This window comes from Sparus aurata, chromosome 20 (genome assembly GCF_900880675.1).
Source record: "Sparus aurata chromosome 20, fSpaAur1.1, whole genome shotgun sequence".
NCBI classification, from domain to species: domain Eukaryota; kingdom Metazoa; phylum Chordata; class Actinopteri; order Spariformes; family Sparidae; genus Sparus; species Sparus aurata.
The window spans coordinates 16,536,465-16,554,228 of NC_044206.1; the positions used below are offsets into that span (position 1 = coordinate 16,536,465).

At 41.3% G+C, this 17,764-nt stretch overlaps 1 protein-coding gene across 2 annotated transcripts in view; it reads right to left on the reverse strand.

Moving 5' to 3' along the window:
• Positions 1 to 12,187: 12,187 nt before the first annotated feature.
• The window catches only part of LOC115571820 (SH3 and cysteine-rich domain-containing protein 2-like), a 37,969-nt gene continuing 32,392 nt past the window's right edge, over positions 12,188 to 17,764 (reverse strand). For both annotated transcript variants that reach the window (XM_030401436.1, XM_030401435.1), the window contains exons 7-11: positions 17,069 to 17,124; positions 16,796 to 16,884; positions 15,687 to 15,738; positions 14,326 to 14,463; positions 12,188 to 14,069 (exon numbers count right to left, since the gene is read on the reverse strand). In XM_030401436.1, coding sequence (XP_030257296.1) covers positions 13,971 to 14,069; positions 14,326 to 14,463; positions 15,687 to 15,738; positions 16,796 to 16,884; positions 17,069 to 17,124 — 434 coding nt within the window. In that variant the 3' untranslated portion in view covers positions 12,188 to 13,970. The remainder of the gene's footprint in view (positions 14,070 to 14,325; positions 14,464 to 15,686; positions 15,739 to 16,795; positions 16,885 to 17,068; positions 17,125 to 17,764) is intronic.

The following is a 17,764-nucleotide window of genomic DNA, read 5'->3' on the forward strand; positions in this document are numbered from 1 at the left end:
TATATATATATATAGTATATATATATATATATATATATATATATATATAATATATATATTATATATATGTATATATGTATATATATATATATATATATATATATATATATGTATATGTATATATATATGTATATATATATATATATGTACATATATATATATGTATATATATAAATAAATGTGAGATCTTGGAGTTTGCTGAAGGAGAAAACAAGCTTTGTGCGGCAGGGGCATTTTGTTGCTTGGTTAATGTATTTCTTCATTACCAAGAGGCACTCCTATTTCCTGAAGCGTGCGCCCTAATGGGATTAGATAGGGAGAGGAATATGAGATGAAACGGAGCACCGCTCTTTATTACACTTGGCCTTCGACCCAGGCAAAACAAATGGAGCCGCGCTCAAGAGTTCAGGGGATCGTCAATAACAATTTGAGACAAGAAGATGGAAGTAATTTACAGGAGATTATTATCATTATATTATTTTTTAATGTAGAACAGGTATCTAGCATCGAAAAACATTACCCTTTCAAGTCTGGTGACCCCGCTGAACATTGTGTGTTGGGTTTTCTCTTTTCTTTGGTAGTAACAGTAAGTGACGGTTACATTTTATGTCAGGGTACACATATTAACCCCTAACTACCTGCTTATTAGCATGCATACTAGTGGCATACGGGCTACTAGGCTACATAGGAACAGAGCATATTTATGACTTTTCTTTTGGTACCACCTTATACGGACCCGTACTGAACAAATCACTTTAAAGGAACAATTCACCAACAAATGAAAATAAAGCATTTATCCAGCCATCCCCGTGCCAATGAAAAGGCACTCCAAAACGACTGAAGCAGATGGGGACTTAGAAAAAAATAGAAAGAAAAGAAAACAAACATTTAATGGTTCCATACAACTCACCCTCTTATAATCCAAATCTTATATTTACAACCTTGATGCGCAGTCGAGCTCGAGCACCCACTTCAAAGGTACGGGGTGTTTGATAACACTTTTAGCCTAGTGGCTACAGTGAAGATTTGGGCTTGTATAATAGAGTCTGTTCAAGTCAATGTGGGATCTTGGGGCTCAGATTACACTGGACGAGCTGAATAAATGGAGCCGTTTGATGGGGGGGGATGAGAAGATAATGACAGATTTTCATTTTTGGGTGAACTGTTCCTTTCAGATCCCGACTCACTTACAACAACTTCCTAACTTACTATCAATAATTAGTAATTAGGAGGTTACTTAGGGGAAAGTCAAGTACAATATAGCCATGCAGAATAAGACATTAATAAGTGCCTCGTGATGACAAACAAAGAGCTTTATGCAAGCAACATTAATGGTTAATAAATATTCGATTATTTAAAGTGCTACCAAACCTCCCCTTGCCCTCTTATCTACCACACCCCACTATTTTCCCCTCTATCAACCATTGACTCTGGTTTCTATATGAAAGGACATAACACAGTCAGAAAGCATGGGGAGGATTCGTGAGGTTTAACTGTCAGTCTCATGTTCGTCTCTTTCAGGGGATCAGGAGAAGGATTAATAGCGCTCAGCGATACAGATCGCAGATCTATCTGACACACAAAGCTGTCAGATCTTATGTCTGATAGACGCCTCAGCCCATTCTTTTCAAAACCAGGTCATGCGCTTTATACACGTCTACACTGACTGCTTCATAATAGCAGTCAGCGGCTGCTCTTGAAAAGGGCAGGTTGAACATCATCCCCTGGATTTTTCTCATTTATGTCTTATTATAATCTTGTTTTGGAAGCAAACAGTGACATTATATGTAAGCAAGGATGCTTCTGCTGCACCAGATCCTAAACTGTGCATCATAACAACATCAGGAACTGCATTACTATTGTTTAGATTTGCACCGGTTTTCTATTTTTCTAGTGATCTGCGAGCTGTCTGATATTTTAACAAATGTCTAAAATCCATCCACTATATATGACTGCATAAAAAAATGCAGTGTCTCTTGGGCTGCAGGTGCTTTAATTTGATTTTCATCATAAATCCAGGTAATGTTAATATACAAAGTCATTCTTTAAAGCGCTCTGGTGATTTCAAAGGTATATTTGTTTGGATAGCTGAACCATTGCATGGTTTTGCAATTCAGCCTCCTGCCCTCGGACTCTGCTAGGGGGTCTCATTTAACAATTCAATTTCACTCCTAAAAGACTATTAAAGTGGTACATATAAACTTGTCAGATAAGATTTGGAAAGTACCCACACAGCTTACAATAAGAGCAGACAGAGCTGAACAAACAAACCAAGCGAAAAAGGATCAATACAGCTATAGGCAGCGCCAGATGCAGCAATGTAAACTAAATGCTTCATTTAATAACAAATGAGTCAGCTACGCTCATTCATCAATAACTGATTAAAATGCTAAATAAATCTGCTACACGATCGCATGATGATTCATTTTGTCACTTTTTTTGCGAGAAGCGTGTGAATTGAATTATTGTATTCAGCGTTTGGTGTTTCAGATGCGGTTTTAAATTACAAACACGAGGATGAAAGGAGAAAACAAACCTCTGAGAAGAGACAAGGAAGAGAGGGTTGGAATAAAACAAAAGACCCAGCGGGAAGTTTAGAGAGAAGAGGACTGTACATCATCCATGCTTTTAATGTGAAAATCGGCACAATCTTCAAGATTCTCATCATTAATGACAATCTGCTTGAGTTGTGTTTGGACTCCTTCACCTTTTTAGAAACAACTGACTACCAAAAGTCCTGTAAATACCTGTAAAGACCTGAAATACCTGTGACCATGTGAAAATCAGGATGACAGAAATGATGACCCAGGTCTTGAGCTGGAAGGCCAGATGGATGCCCTGTTTAAAAGCATAACAACCTGATTCACAGAGGGCCATCTGGATGACATTAGCAATGTCTCGCATCTAATCGATGGAGAGGACCGATTTTGATCATCAGAGAAGATGCTGAGTCATGAAAGTGAGCTACCACATTAATTAAACTGAACAGAGTCTCTTGATAGTAAGCTGGCAGCAGGATGATGGGCATGGGTGGACTCAGGGGGGGATGAGGGGGGGGACATGGGCCCCCTCTTGGACGCCCTTGCAGTGGACAAAACGTGGTGAAGTTCAATCTCTTTAATTCAAATATAACAACCTTATGCTGTGGTGCCCCCCTGAGTACATTTGGTGCCCTCTTTATTTTTTGCGCCCCTGCCCGTAAACATCCTAAATCCACCCCTGGCCATGGGTAAAAAATGTATAATCATCAATAACAGAGATTAAATTTTACAACGTTTGTTAGAATAGATGGCAAGATCAAAATGTAATTTGGGCATGAGATGCATCTCCTGAGCTGTAAATCTTGTCATGTGCTGTCATTTTTTTTCAGGTATTTAATAATTTCCCTTCATGCAGTGTGGACAGTTTAAACAACATCACAACTGAGCGAATAAGAAACATTATTTCCCCAGTATTTCACTGTCTTCGTCTTTCTGCTCACTCATCTATTTTACTTTTTCCTTCCTGTCCTCGTCCACCCTCTTTCTCAAAAGCTTGCACTTTCCTTTGTAAAAACACACCAGGCAAGGCGAGACTTATTACCAGCTCGTTCCCTGTCTTGCTGATTCTTCAGTATGCTGAATATTCTGCCTTTTTCATCTCTCTATTTGTCATGACAGAGTTGTTGACTTGGGCGGCGAGAGGAAAAAAGTTGCTACAGCTGATAGCAAGCAAAGCATCTTTAGCAAAACAGAGCGGCCCCAATCATCCGCTAATCCCTGCGCCTAGAAGGCACAAAGTCTGTGACACACTTCAAATTGAATAGATTAGTTTTGCCTCTCCTCTTCACACCAGGACAGGACATTTTACAGGGTCCTTTGTGGAAGTACGACTATATCGAGGGCTTGACTGAATCGCGCCTATTGTAAGGAAAACAATAGGAATGTGAAGTGCGTATATATATTTATATATATCTGCAGAGAAAAGAACTGAGGCGGAATAGCTAAAAAATTAATATCCTCACATCCGCAAATGCACCGTAGTATGAGCTGTGGGGAGAGTGAGAGCCAGTCCTGTGGAATTTCAAATCCTTTTCTTAGCGACTTAATGGATTTTGAAGTTTGCTTTCAAGATTTTAGAGGATGTTGGATTTAGAAAACCATTTAAGGGCAGTGAGGGGTGAGGTTGGGGAGGTGAGGCATTCAGAAGGACCTGTGGCAACACACTGGCCGATGATATATGCCTGAGAGGAAGCGCACAGCTGTCTGCCTGAGGCGAGGATGCTGCAGGGAAGAACTTCTGTTTTTCAGTTGATTTCAGTGTCTTCTGTGCATTGCCCTTCAAAGCCAAAACACGGTAACTTGCCTACATATTTGGTCAAAACTGGGCTGAAGAATTTGACTCTTGTGTTTTTTATTTAAAAGATGGTTACTGCAAACAAATGCAATTTTGTATTTTCTGAGAAAATAGCGTGTAGTAAAATCCCCAAGAACACCAAGACTACATCAAATTAGCCTGTGAATTAGCCAACGCTAACCTTAGCAAGATAAGAGATAATATGTAACGCTCTGCAGTGGATCCCTGTAGACCCAGCCTACTCCGCCTCTGATTAGTTGCCTTCTTTGGCTGCCATTTCCATGCTTGACTCACACTGTAAACTCACACAGTATAGCTCTGGTAGTGTCTATTTAAGAGTGTCTCTAGGTTTGTAATGTGGAGTGAACAGACGGGTCGCTGGTCTGCTACCTAACCTGTCTACTCTATCTTATGAGCTCAGAGAAACTGCAGTTGCGACAGTCAAAGAGGTGAATGTGTTTACTATCAGCCCACTTCTTAGCTACTTAATTTTGCTAATCAACATAAACCAAAGCAGTAGCCTAGCTAAATATAAACATGATGAAGGAAAGATGTAGGCTAGCTGCTGACAGGTAGCCTAGCATAGCAGACTAGCATTAACTTCCATGTCAACCTTTGAGGTCCGGCGAATTCATTTGATGTGTTTCAGATAGGCTAGCTATTGATCACATGTAGGATATGAATGCATTAATGTCAGTGTGTGTAGGGTGAGTTATGAGTTTATTAGTTTAAATGGATGAGAAAGCTTACAGCGCCTCTTGAGATTGTCCGTAGGCTTCAGGCTATGTCTTTTTTGTGTTTGTTTTGTAAAGTGTTTTTTACATTTACAATTACCATTTTACAATGATGAAAGTTGCATTACTAAGCCTAAACCTACAAAGCCATCCGTTCAACCTCACTTTTTCTATAGTAGGCTTCTGTTCTCTGCATTGGCAGGGAACATAAAAAGTCCTCGCAATCGTGATTTTGTTGTCTGTGAGCTAAGGTCCTCAGAGGATAGTACAGCACTGTGTGCCATGGAGTAAATGTGTAACAACAAAGCAGCAAGTATCTAGGAAACCTGGACAGTTACGTGACAAAAAGAGTGTGTTTACCCAATAATTAGGGAGATAGAAGCTCCGTCTTGTAGTTTAGTGTAGAGATAAATCACCAGCAGTCTTGCAGTCATTAACAATCATGAAGGCTAAAGCAAACCATCCCTTTTAAACCTTTTTGATCAAAGCAATAGATAAAAGCAAGCGGGGAAAGTTATACGCATTAAAAACACGCTTCTCTCCTGCTAAGAGCCGCATCATCATAACCTTGTTCCTTTAATTGTGCGGCTTGACCTTCCTTGATTTTCCTTTCGTGGCAGAGTCAAGAGGCCAGCAACGACATCAAAGGTTAAACCTGAAGATGAAAAACATGTAAGTGGCCATTACTGATGAAAGGGTGAAGTGTTGTTGAGTTTAATCCTGTTGCAGTGCGGAGTTGTGGACTGAAAGCACCCGCAGCAGGTGCAGAGGTGGGGTGGATCTGCAAGACTGGAACTCAGTGTTGCGGTTTCATAAGGTGTCATGGGCTTAATTCAGTGAAACATCTGTGATGAACCAATGGAAAGCCATCTGGCGTAGAGAGGGTCACCTCAGTTTATATAAGGACAAAGTTCGGTGATAGTTGCGTAACATCATGCATAGCGGGACTTTGACTCACGATTCCCATAATGTGTGAAATTCAGATGGAAGGTGGAAAAAAAAAAAAGCGGAATGGACGAGATGGAGAAAAGTTGTTTAGTTTTCAGTGCTACGCATGTTACAGGGGGTCAAAGTTACATTTGTGTTAAGTCACACCCTTTGGACTTTCGTGGAAAATCTGACCCGAGTCCTTCGCTTCAGTCCAGAAGCATTAAACAACTTCATCCACATCGTCCACAGGCTTGTATAGGCAACAGAGAGAGAAGGGGAAGGTCTGTTTTAAAGTCACATTACACATAAGCAACAAAAAAGGGATGAACACCTTTTGAATACTAAAAATGTACATAGAGCCCCTTTAAACATTACAGGAAACCCCCTTAATTGCCATTATTTCCTAATTTTCTGTATTATGTATTAAAGATGATGAAACCATTGAACCATTCATATGAAAGACAGTGGTCGACTTTTCAAATTGGAAAGGGTCATTTGAAGGTTATGAGCCAGTTGATTGGATGCTCTGAATAGCAGGATAAATGTTAGTTTAGATTTGGTCCTTCTGTGGGCAAAAGAGTTGCTTGTTGGTTTGATTGCTCCAAGCAGTGGTGGAAATAAACAACTTCAGGGACAAGCAGCAATTCCATTAATCACATGATTTGAAGGGTCATTCAGTAGATCAGTGTATTATTTACTGTATTTGGGGTATTCTGGGTCTGGATACAGAATCTACGAAACGACCCAAATATCCTCTGATTTCTCTAACAATTACAGTAAAGCTGAATATAGCGCTGGAGCCTAATTTTAGAGCTAATTTGGCAGGAACACGCACAAAGATAATTCCAATTTTACATGACATCCTGTTATAAAATCCTCAAAACACCCAGCCTATTTACCCATGAATGAACAGTGCTGCTATTTTAACCTGCTATTAGGTTAATTTGAGCTGTACTTCCGCCTGAATCCAGAGAAGAATAAAGAAGTTCCTTTCATCCTGCAGAGCTCAACTCTCTCTCCATCCAGTGTGTTCTACAGTGACACTTTCAAAGTTTCATCTGTAAGACAATGCTCCTCAGGATAGAAGATCGTTTTGGAAACCATTCAAATGGAGATGGTTTGAGGCTAACCCATCCATCCTCATAAATAAAACTCTCTTGATCTCTTTTTATTGTGTGCGAGAATAAACAGCAAACCACTAGCGAAGCGTGGTTTGACTATCAAACAACTTGTGTTTATTGGTGTGATTTGCAGGAGGGTATATTTGCCCCAAACAGCCAGATTAGTTTACCCTACATTAGCCGTAAGCTAGCAAGCAATGATGTGCAGAAGGTCTGTTTATCCGTTTGTTTGCATTCAGGTCAATGACTAAACTCAGCACTCACCTGAAACTCTTGTTCTCTCTTCTTTGTCCTCTCTCCTCTGCTTCTGTGTATCCTGCTGAAGTAAATCTTGATCGTGGGAAAAGAAGGGTTAACCGGCGTTCAAGTCAGTGTTGGTCACGTTACTTTTAAATAGTAATTAGTTATAGTTACTAGTTACTTCTCCCAAAAAGAAACTGAGTTAGTAACAGAATTACTCCAATATAAAAGTAATTAGTTACCAGGAAAAGTAACTCTTGCGTTACTTTCTTTTCTTCCCCTTTTGAGCTCGCCATTGATTTTAATGTACTCTGCATCTATGTATTTAGAAAATGTCTTTCTGCATGGCGGATCGGCACCTGCTCTCCCTGGTATTTAGCCAATGAAGGAGTCTGGGTCAGCTGTTGATAACGGGAGCATGTTCTCAACAACATACCTGCCTATCATTGCATTCAGTTCAGTCTGTGTCACAAGTTTTAGTGAAGCTGGAGCAGAAACATCCAGCTTTAGTTGCTCGGACAGCTTCGTGTCCTTCTGTGTTAGCGTAGCTCACGTTAGCCACACCTGCTATCATCATCAACAGTGTCAACAACAGAGTTTTTGGCCACTAGTGTTGTAGAAGCGCGTGCAGTTGAGAGATGCTTCATTAGATTAGAGTTGCTTAAAACGGACGTGGACAAAGGAGATTAAAGTAGTGTCTGTACTTCCACTTTGAAAACGTAATCTTTCCCTCTGGACTCGCCATTTCTGCAGCTCACCTCTGCTGGTTTGTGTGTGCTTGGCTGTGTGGTTTGTGTGTAAACCGAACACAGCCTCTGATTGGCTTACGAACTCTCACTCTACCTTAGAGAGACAATCATCACCTCTGCGGTTGTCCCGCCCCTCCCTCCTGCCTCACCGGAGAAAAATAAAGCAGCCCTGCTGCTCCGGTGGCTGAGAGCCGAGTCGGATGATAACAGCTTCAATGAGAAACTTCAATTTGTAACGCGCCACATTTTATAGTCGGTAACGGCGTTGTAACGATGGGAAAAGTAATTCATTAGATTACTCCGTTACTGAAAAAATAACGCCGTTAGTAACGCCGTTATATTTAAACGTCATTCGAACACTGGTTCAAGTTAAGTACATTTCCCCTCAATATACACTTGACGACAGAGGTCACCTCCATGGATCGTTGCTGCAGTCAGGTTGATAAACAGGAATGAAAAGTCCGATCAGTAGTATGTCAGTGTTGCGTTATAGCTTGTTTTTGCTGCCATCACTTGTTCGAAGAACAAACGGAAATAAACAAAAGCAGTTTTAAATGGAAAAAGGTTCTTAAGAGGTCACTCAACTCAATTATTGCAACTGAAACAACAAATATGTTCCTGACTCGTTGAAGACAGTGTCACAGGCCCTGAGATGCCACACATGACATACTCCACTGAAGCAGCCACACTGCAGCACACTTTGCAATAAGTTAATTCGAAGATGTCAGTGCCCCGCCCACTCTTTCTTTAATATACTGCTGCTGCACTAATAATTTGCAAACACCGCTGCTCATGAAGCATCTCATAAACCCTCCGACCCAACACTCCACCCGTTGCCCCATGTAAAGGTTATCGTCCCTCCCTAATCTCTGTTCTCTTGAGCCTGGCGTGACACGGCCGGAGCGTATCGACTCTGAAGGTTTTCACGTCATAAATCTGTTCAATGCGAGCCGACTGACAGGAGGAAGCAGCGTGCGCTCCACACTGAAGCCGAAGCATGATTTTCATATTTCAAACCTTGTATGGATTTATGTGTAATATCCTCTCGCGCATGGTAATAGGAAGCGAGGGGAAGGGAGATTATTTTTTTATTTGCAGGTCTTTGATGCAGGGGTCTGTGAGGTGCTTTTTCTTTTTGTCCGCCAAGCACCAGAAAGCTTTATTTTCTCTCTGACAGCGCTCTCTACTCCATCTGCCTGCCTATATAATCAAGTGTGCTATTTGGAGCACGGATTTTCATCCAGAATTTGCATTTTTGTGCTATATTCCTGCTGCATGTCGACACCCTTGCGCCGCGATCACCACCCCTCCTGTCAGCCTGTCCGGCAGCTGAGGAAGTGAGCGTGAACAATTAAAGGGAAAAAGGAGACGATTGTGTAACAAATCACATATTTAATGAGCCGTTTTCATTTCTGGTGCACGCGTAATGCGCTCAGGACCAGTGGCATTTGTTGCCCCTAACTAAACACTTGAGTGTCTGGTCGTCATGTTGATGGATGTAGCGTGAAAGAGGAGTGAAAATGATTTACTAAGGGAGAGACTCAGCCCCTGCATTCTCTGCTCATCGCTGCCGTTTGAAAGAGAAACGAAAAATCCCAGGGAAGGATTTCAACCTCCTCGGCTCGTGGTCATGAAAGAGACAGAGAGCTCAGTAGTGGCACAGTGAGCGCTCGTTGCCATCTTGAGCACCAAAGTCAGCAATTTTTATAAAAATGTACGAGTCATATACGGGGCTTGATGTACTGCCAGCTGCACACATTTCTGTCTTTCTCCCTCTCTCTACAGAGACGGAAATCACATTTGATCCAATTTGATAACAGAACTGGGTCATGATTTGAGAAATGTTCCTCACACCACAGCAGGGACACACACAACACACACATGCAGACACACAACACCCTCTCTGCCAGCTTAGTCTATGGCCTGCCAGCAGCCCCTCCGTTGCCAATTAATTTTATTGGGAGTTAATCATATTATTTATGGTCATTAAGAACAAGAAGTCCTCTCAGGCTCGGCACCATCAACTCAAATGAAAGATCTGGCTGTAATACTGTGGCCGTGAAGGGAGGCATTTGCCGTTTGGATTCAATAGCTTTTGAATTTAGGTGTGAAATTAGACATTCAATGAGGTCAAAGTGCGGGCTGTCAGCTTTAAATCTCTGGATTTTTGGTGCACAGTCTGGCAGACAGAAGTCGGGGGGATGAAAAACAAAAGAACCATTTCATGTTTTTACCTTACAGTGTGTCTGTCAAACCCTCCACCACCTTGGTCCAAACTGAAAGGGATCATCAGCTCTTGGATGGACCGACATGAAATTTGGCATCCATTCCCACCTTTTTGTGACTTTGGCAACTCCCCAACGTTTCATACTGTAGCACCACTATCAGGTCCATTACTTTGTTTTATGAGCAAATGTTAGCGTGCTGAACTAAGATGGAAAACATGCTTAACATCAGCACGTTAGCATTCTCATCGTGCTCCAAACAAGCGAGCATTACAGCCTCACAGAGCTGCTAGCATGGCTGCTACGTGTGCACAGCGACTATGGTTTTAGCGGCGCAATCCGGTTGGGGTGTCGGTCATAGTCGCTCTGTGAGTGGTGACATCCAGGTGGGAAAAAAAATGGCCTCCACCACAACAAGGTCAGGGTTTAGGGTCATGTCCTCAACAAACTGATTAAAGAGTGAATATGTCACCCAGTCTTCCCGCCATTAATCACATCAACTCAAGGAGGAGGTGCGGGAGACAGCGTTACTAATTCATGTCAGGGTCACTGTCTGATGGACTGGACAGAACACAGTGAGCCCCTCCAGAGTCTGCTGTGAGCGCTGTGGTGGAAAGTACATTTACTCGAATACTGTACTTAAGTGATATATCTACATAACTGAACTATTATATATCATATTTATGTCACAGCTTTTGCTACTTGGTACTTTTCAGATGAAGATTTTTCAACGTTCAACATAATGATCAATCATTAAAATAGTATCCATTTTATGGATTCAAGTACCAAACAGTGTTTGAATAACATTACACTCAGCCTACCTCAGTCAAGTATGAAAGTATTGCTTACGTGTTAACGGAAACGCAACGTAAAAATGAGAATTCTGCCATTATCTACTCACTCTCATGCTGATGGAAAGTCAGGCGATGTTCTGTCGCCCACAAAACATTACTGGAGCTTCACAGCAAAACAGAATTGCAGCATTCTCCTCAACAAATTATTTAAAAAATGTAAAAAACTAAAACACCCAACAACAACTGAAAGAAAACATAAAAGGCCTGCACAGTCTCTAAGCCCCAAAATCCCAAATTGATTTAAAAAAGATGTTATCGCACTCTTTTTTAAGTTGAAATCTTCACTGTAGCTGCTAAACTAAAAGCTTGCACCACACTGGGGGGGTGAAAGCTTGACTGTGTGTTGGGAGTATAAATAAAAATGTTTTTTAAAAGTAATCTGGGATCTCAAGGCTTCAGATATGGATCACGCTGGAAGCTGTATGGAACAATTTTATGTTTTCTTCTGTTGTTTTAAAACAAGTCTCCATCTACCTCAGTTGTCGAGGAGAACACTGCAACACTATTTTGCCGTGAAGCTTCTGAAATGTTTTGTGGACTATGCATCATCATCTGACTTTCCAGGGTGTGTAAATAACGACTCAATTTTCATTTTTGGGTGAAGTTACCCCTCAATAAAACTGATACAATATAATGACACTGGTGAGGTCCATTCTGCATAAAAGGGACTTTTACCTTTGATACTTATGTTCATTTTGTAAATAATTTTGCATGCATAATAAAAACAATTAAAAAGGACTCTTTAATATGTGTAAAATACTACAAGTTGTTGCACTTCAGTTTGAACATTGTGGCAATTGAAATGCCCTTTTCATGATCTTCAGAGCAAAACACCGGAGTGACTTTTGAGAAGGAGAAAGACACTTTGATTTGTATATATTCATTAATCCAGACTTAGAATAGCAGCACAGATTTAAAGCTGCAGTATACAGTACCTTCTGTATATACCTTGTCAAGCGGAGGATCCAAATATTCTTTCTCAAATAAAAGAGCACGCAGTTTGACAGTTCATCTGACTTTATTGAGAGATGTGAGGATCAAAGGGCAGCTAGCCATGCAAAGAACTAGCCTGGTCGTGTGCATTGAGGTGACCAAAGGGATTTCACCTGGATATAATACTGATCCTGAGCCAATCTTGGTTCTAGTCAGTGAAGGTAATGTTTAGGATAAGCGTGGTGCAGACTGATCCAGGATGGACTCTTTGTAAAAGCTGGAGTTTAAATTCAAATCTTTGCAAAAGCACACTTACACACTGTGGCTAGGCTGGAGTACAAAATAAAGTGAGTGACTAGAACGGTTGTGCATAGTATTTGAAGAGATTTGTGCTGACGGGGCTAGATGTTTATAGAGCAAAGGGATGCATATATTGGTAAGTGGGACGATAAATAATAATCTGCTGTAATTTGTAAGTGTGAAGTTAATGCCCTTAGTTGGCTCCTGGACTCAGAGCCAATATATACAATATTTTTATAAGGCTATTTACAAATACTGTCATGTTTTTATTTACAGTTATTGCCGCAACAAAGGCAGTTAAGTCACCGCCTTGTGGTTTATAATGACAGAGCAAAATGTCAAACGATGTGTGGTGACTTTGCCTTAAATAACAGAAACCATAACAGTCCCCTCGGAGTTACTTAAAAGTGTGCTGGGAGAAACATTAGCCACCCATTAAAAATTCATTTGGAACAAGACGCTCTGAGACTGAAAGTTTCACCACCACCACCTTTTTGACAAATAACACTAAGTTTGGTTTTTCATCCATCCTCCTGGAATTCACTTATTTCTTTTCTCTGCTTGTCCATGCAAGAAAAAGTACATCAAGACATCATTATGGTTGTCCGCAACCAGATATGACGGCGAGTATTACAGGACGTTACATACAGACAAACAACGCTGAGGATATAATGACAGGAAGCAGATTCTAGTGGTTGGATTTCGACTATAAAAAATCTGGTGTGTGTAAAGAGGGTGTGATTGAAGGGCGTACTGAGTAAGAAGCTCCCCGAGGTGCACGCAAAGCATTTGTCACATCAGAGCTGTGAAGAGCACGAATGTGCCGTAATCTAATCACCGGAGAGCAGCCTGAAAAACACAAACCCCAGTGTGTGTGTTTGTGTGTGTGTGTGTGTGTTTGTGTGTTATGACTTTCATTTGACCAAAATGTAGCAGAGAGACTTTTGCATTTTTTTTTACATACACACAATGTAATACCTGAATCATTTTGTGACACATATGCACATCATGAATCCATATTACAACAGCAGACGTTCAACTTAGTGAGCTGCAGTCCGCACACATAAAAAAACTGGATCGTCACCATTGAAAAAAGTGTTTGCACAAGCCACTACAGTAAACAGCTACAATCGTTCACAATCTCTTTTGTCTTGTTTTTCTCTAACAACAAATGATGACATGAAGACAGTTTTGCTCACAATGTCCCTAAGGCTTGGACACGCCTTGACATCATAGTAATGTAGTCCTCTCCCAGTGGAAATGGCTAGTGAGGTAGCCAGACTTCCTGCACACTTTTCCTCGTCAATGTGATGCTACATTTCTGTTGTTGTGTGTGTAAAAACCACACAAAAGTCAAGCTGTGCTACAAGAAAAGTAGCTCTAAAGAACTCTGGAGAAGTGGCTCGTCATCCACTCAAGCTGCTAATTCGCTGCCGCTTTTTGGAAGGGTGGAGGCGGGGTGAGGTGTTGGGTAAAACACTCCTGAGTATTCCTCCATCATAGCGAACGTCTTTATCAAACTGTGAGGTCAAGGAGAAGTGCTTCGTCATCATATTTCCAGCACGCAAGTCATGGGGACCAAGCCTCGCTTCTTGCCGCTGCTCAGTCGGAGGGAACCGTCAATCTCCTCGTTCTTCCCTACACAGATCTGCAGTGGGGGGGAGGGAGGGAGGAGCGAGTGACATTCTGTAATGTGAGAGAGTTTGTGGGCTGGGGCAAAAAAATAGTGAGCTGCATTGGAAAACCATAACATACTGTCCTTTGTGATCTCAGCTGTTTTCTGCATAAATTTACATATATTTATCCAGTGTGTGTGTGTGTGTGTGTGTGTGTGAGAGAGAGAGAGAGAGAGAGAGAGAGAGAGAGAGAGAGAAAAATTATGTGTACTTTATGTGTGTATTCACCTGGGCCTCTTTCACAGTCATCTGGCCTTTGTCTCGGTTGCCGTGGAAACCAGCGGTGACCTTCCACACCCGCTCACCAGGACGGACCCGCTGTACAAAGTTGGCCGGGAACAATCCCACCTTGTCTCTGCTCTTCCCCTGGTAAACAAGCCCGAGCAGTGACACACACAGTTAGTCTGTTAGTCATCGACAGATATAAATAGATATTTCTGTCCTGTTCTGAGGTGGCCATGGTGGAAAACAATGGCTATTTAATTGCTTGTAGTACAGAAATCTGTGACAGTGACTACATTTTAATCATCTGCCGGCTTACGTTTTAACACAAACAGCAAATCGAACAAACTACAGTCTTTGACAGTCCTTGACTAAACACCAATAATTAGATTCTTTGTGTTGTTATTTTTGTTTCCCCCGACCTGTTGCCTAAATATGCATCACATTTGTATCACAGTAACACATTGGAATTTCAATAAACCATCACAATGAGCAGAAAAATGGGAACAAAAAGAATGTTTTGTGCCCTAATTAACAACATCAGTACAAGACCAAAAAGCATCTGCATTTGTGGAGCCCTAATCCGCAGCTCCTCTCTTCAGAGACTGTGGCACACAGGCGTACAAAGCTGATGGGTGCCCTCTTAGCCGTTTTGCTCACGATGTCCAAATGTTGACATTTAAAAGGGGAGGTTAATTGTCAGCTTTCTGTAATGGGATGTGATTTGCATGGGTGGAAATTAGTCTCAATACAACAACAAAGTGTTTTGTATAATTGTAACATTTTACATCTATTCTTTTTATTCTGACATATACACTGTACCACACTCATTTACAGCATAGAAAACTCCAGAGTGTGTTTTAAATGAACCACTTACAGCTACTTAAATATGTTGCCATTTCCACTTGGAGTATAAGCTATGCAAACATGGTTACCCTGCTGCGGTATTATTGGTGCTTTTCCCTGGTGTTTCGTTTACGTGAAGACCTGCCTGTCCTTCGACAGGTGAAGGTTAGGATCTTCAGCTGCCTCATTAAACACACTCTGCAATCTGTCTTCTTCCTCTTTTCCTCTTCATGCTAACTAGCTCTGCGAACACCCACACCTGCTGTCCTTCAAGCGCATCCACCAGCTCTTTAATCTCAGTGTCTGCAAATAGCTCCGCTTTAAGAAGGAAGAACTTCACGGATCTATGTGTGTGCTGTTGACACATCTATTCAAATAAATCTGGAGATTTGTAGTTATAATATGTTATTCACCTCAGCATGGACTATCTAGAAATATAGAAAAGGGCAGAGAGAAATGTGATTATTTTGGAAAGCCTGACAGCAGTTAATTCGATTAGAAAGATTTTATTCATAGCTCACCTTCCACCAGTCCTCATTGGAGTCATCAGTGACTTGAATTCTGTCACCAGGCCTGGAGTTAGAACAAAGTGCTCGATGAGAAGACTTGCACAGAACTCTTGAAGCATTTATTATCATTCACAAATGAAACCATCTAAAATGTGCTTTTCAAAAGTTTGACATTTCAGGATATATGCCTATTTGCTTATTTGCAGAGATAGATGGCTGTATGCTGCCAGTGTCCAGTTAGCTTAGCATAAAAGACTGGTAGCAGGGGGAAACAGCTAGCCTGGCTGTGAGTCTCGCTTGTTTATTCTGTACAACCACATGCATATGGAAATCACAAGGGGTGTATATCCGGTGTGTTTCAAGCTGGAGCCAAGATAACAGTCTTTATGCCAATTTAGGGTAACTAGCTGCTTATTCTAGCTGCTGAGTGTGAGATTTGCATCAAGCTTCTGTACTATTTATGTTCACACTATGATCTTTTTGTTGCCATTTCGCTGTTGAAAGTTGAGGCCAGCTCAATTTTCATCCATAGCGTGTGACGCCAATCATGTAGCGAGTGTCCATAACTCTGAACAAAAGCACATTTCTTAGAAATATATCACACTTTACTTAATTTGTTACAAGTAAAGACAATTGTCTCTTTCATTTTGACAGGTTTTATATCAAGATGTTTTAAATTTGACTCTCATATACACGTCAGATGAGTAGGCTGCATTGGTGAGGCATCACTGCCTTCTTTTCATCATTTTCATGTATACTACTGTAAATGTCGCTTATGAAATGAGTTTTTTCTGAGTGATTGCTCTGTCCATGTGAAGAAACGCCTCATGTTTTCTTCGTGCACAGATGCATCCACCAGATTAGTGGTGGGTGTCATACCACTCTTAACAGTTTGATGCACCTACAGCGCTAAACATACACCTTTTTTTTTTTATTATTTACAGTTGCATACTCGATGCAGATTTGTCCTTCCCAGTGTGCTCACCCTCCCAATCCGAAGCCTACAACCCCCTACGATCAACCCGCTGAGGAGGCAGATGGTGCATGAATGTTTGTAAAATTGGCCAGGTACACACTCTCTTACAAACACACAGTAAGGTATACAAAGAAACTTGACTGACTGTAGTTCCAAGTCGTTCTTCTCCTGAGGCAGAAACTTGTACAGAGCCACATAGGTGTGGATGGAGTGAACCTCTACTCTCTTCGGTGTCTGATAAAAAAGGAGTATCCAAAGATAGAAAGAGAAAGACGAGAAAGAGACAGAGAGGAAGGTTATTATCTGCATGTTCCTCATGGGCAGTCAGAAAAGGATGGAGAGTTTGAAGCGGGTTGACAGCGTGTATTTTCACCAAGAAAAATGAGCTGAAAGAAGAGAGGAACTGCTGACTACACACCTTCAGGCTGACCCTGTCTTCTGAATCAGCCTTCTCGCTTTCAGGAGGGGTGAGCACTGGAGAGACAGACACATAAAGACAAGAAGAGGAGGAGAATGAAAGAGACGGAAAGACAATATGTGTGGAGAGGAAGAGGGGAAGAGCGTGGGTGAAAGAGAGAGACAAAAAAAAGGGGGGACACATGGAGGGTTCTTGTCACTTTGCGGCAAACAGACGGAAGGCTGAGGCACAAGGTCATTGACTGTAAAGTGGCAGCGGTACAAACAGATGATCCCTTCTCCTGGGACTAAAGACAGAGAGGTTAAAGAACTGTGAAGAGAACACACAAAGACACACACACACACACACACACACACACAGACACACACACACACACACACACACATCACCTCTACAGTGTACTGGATCTCATTTTAATGTAGTTCTTTTACGTTCTGACATTTTCACCGCAATGTCGCCAACACGTCACATTGTGGAAGGAATCTCAACATTCCTACTTAATTTGCCTTTGAAATGAAATGAACATTTCATTTCTAAGGCAAATTGATTAAAATATTCTCAGGTTGTTTCCTCTCAGCATTAATAGTCTATTGATGATGACCCATAATTAATCTTGGCAGGAAAGCTATCAAGGGCAATTCCCTAAACAGATAAAAGGTAAACATCAAGCTTTTGTACCAGACCTTTACAGTCAAG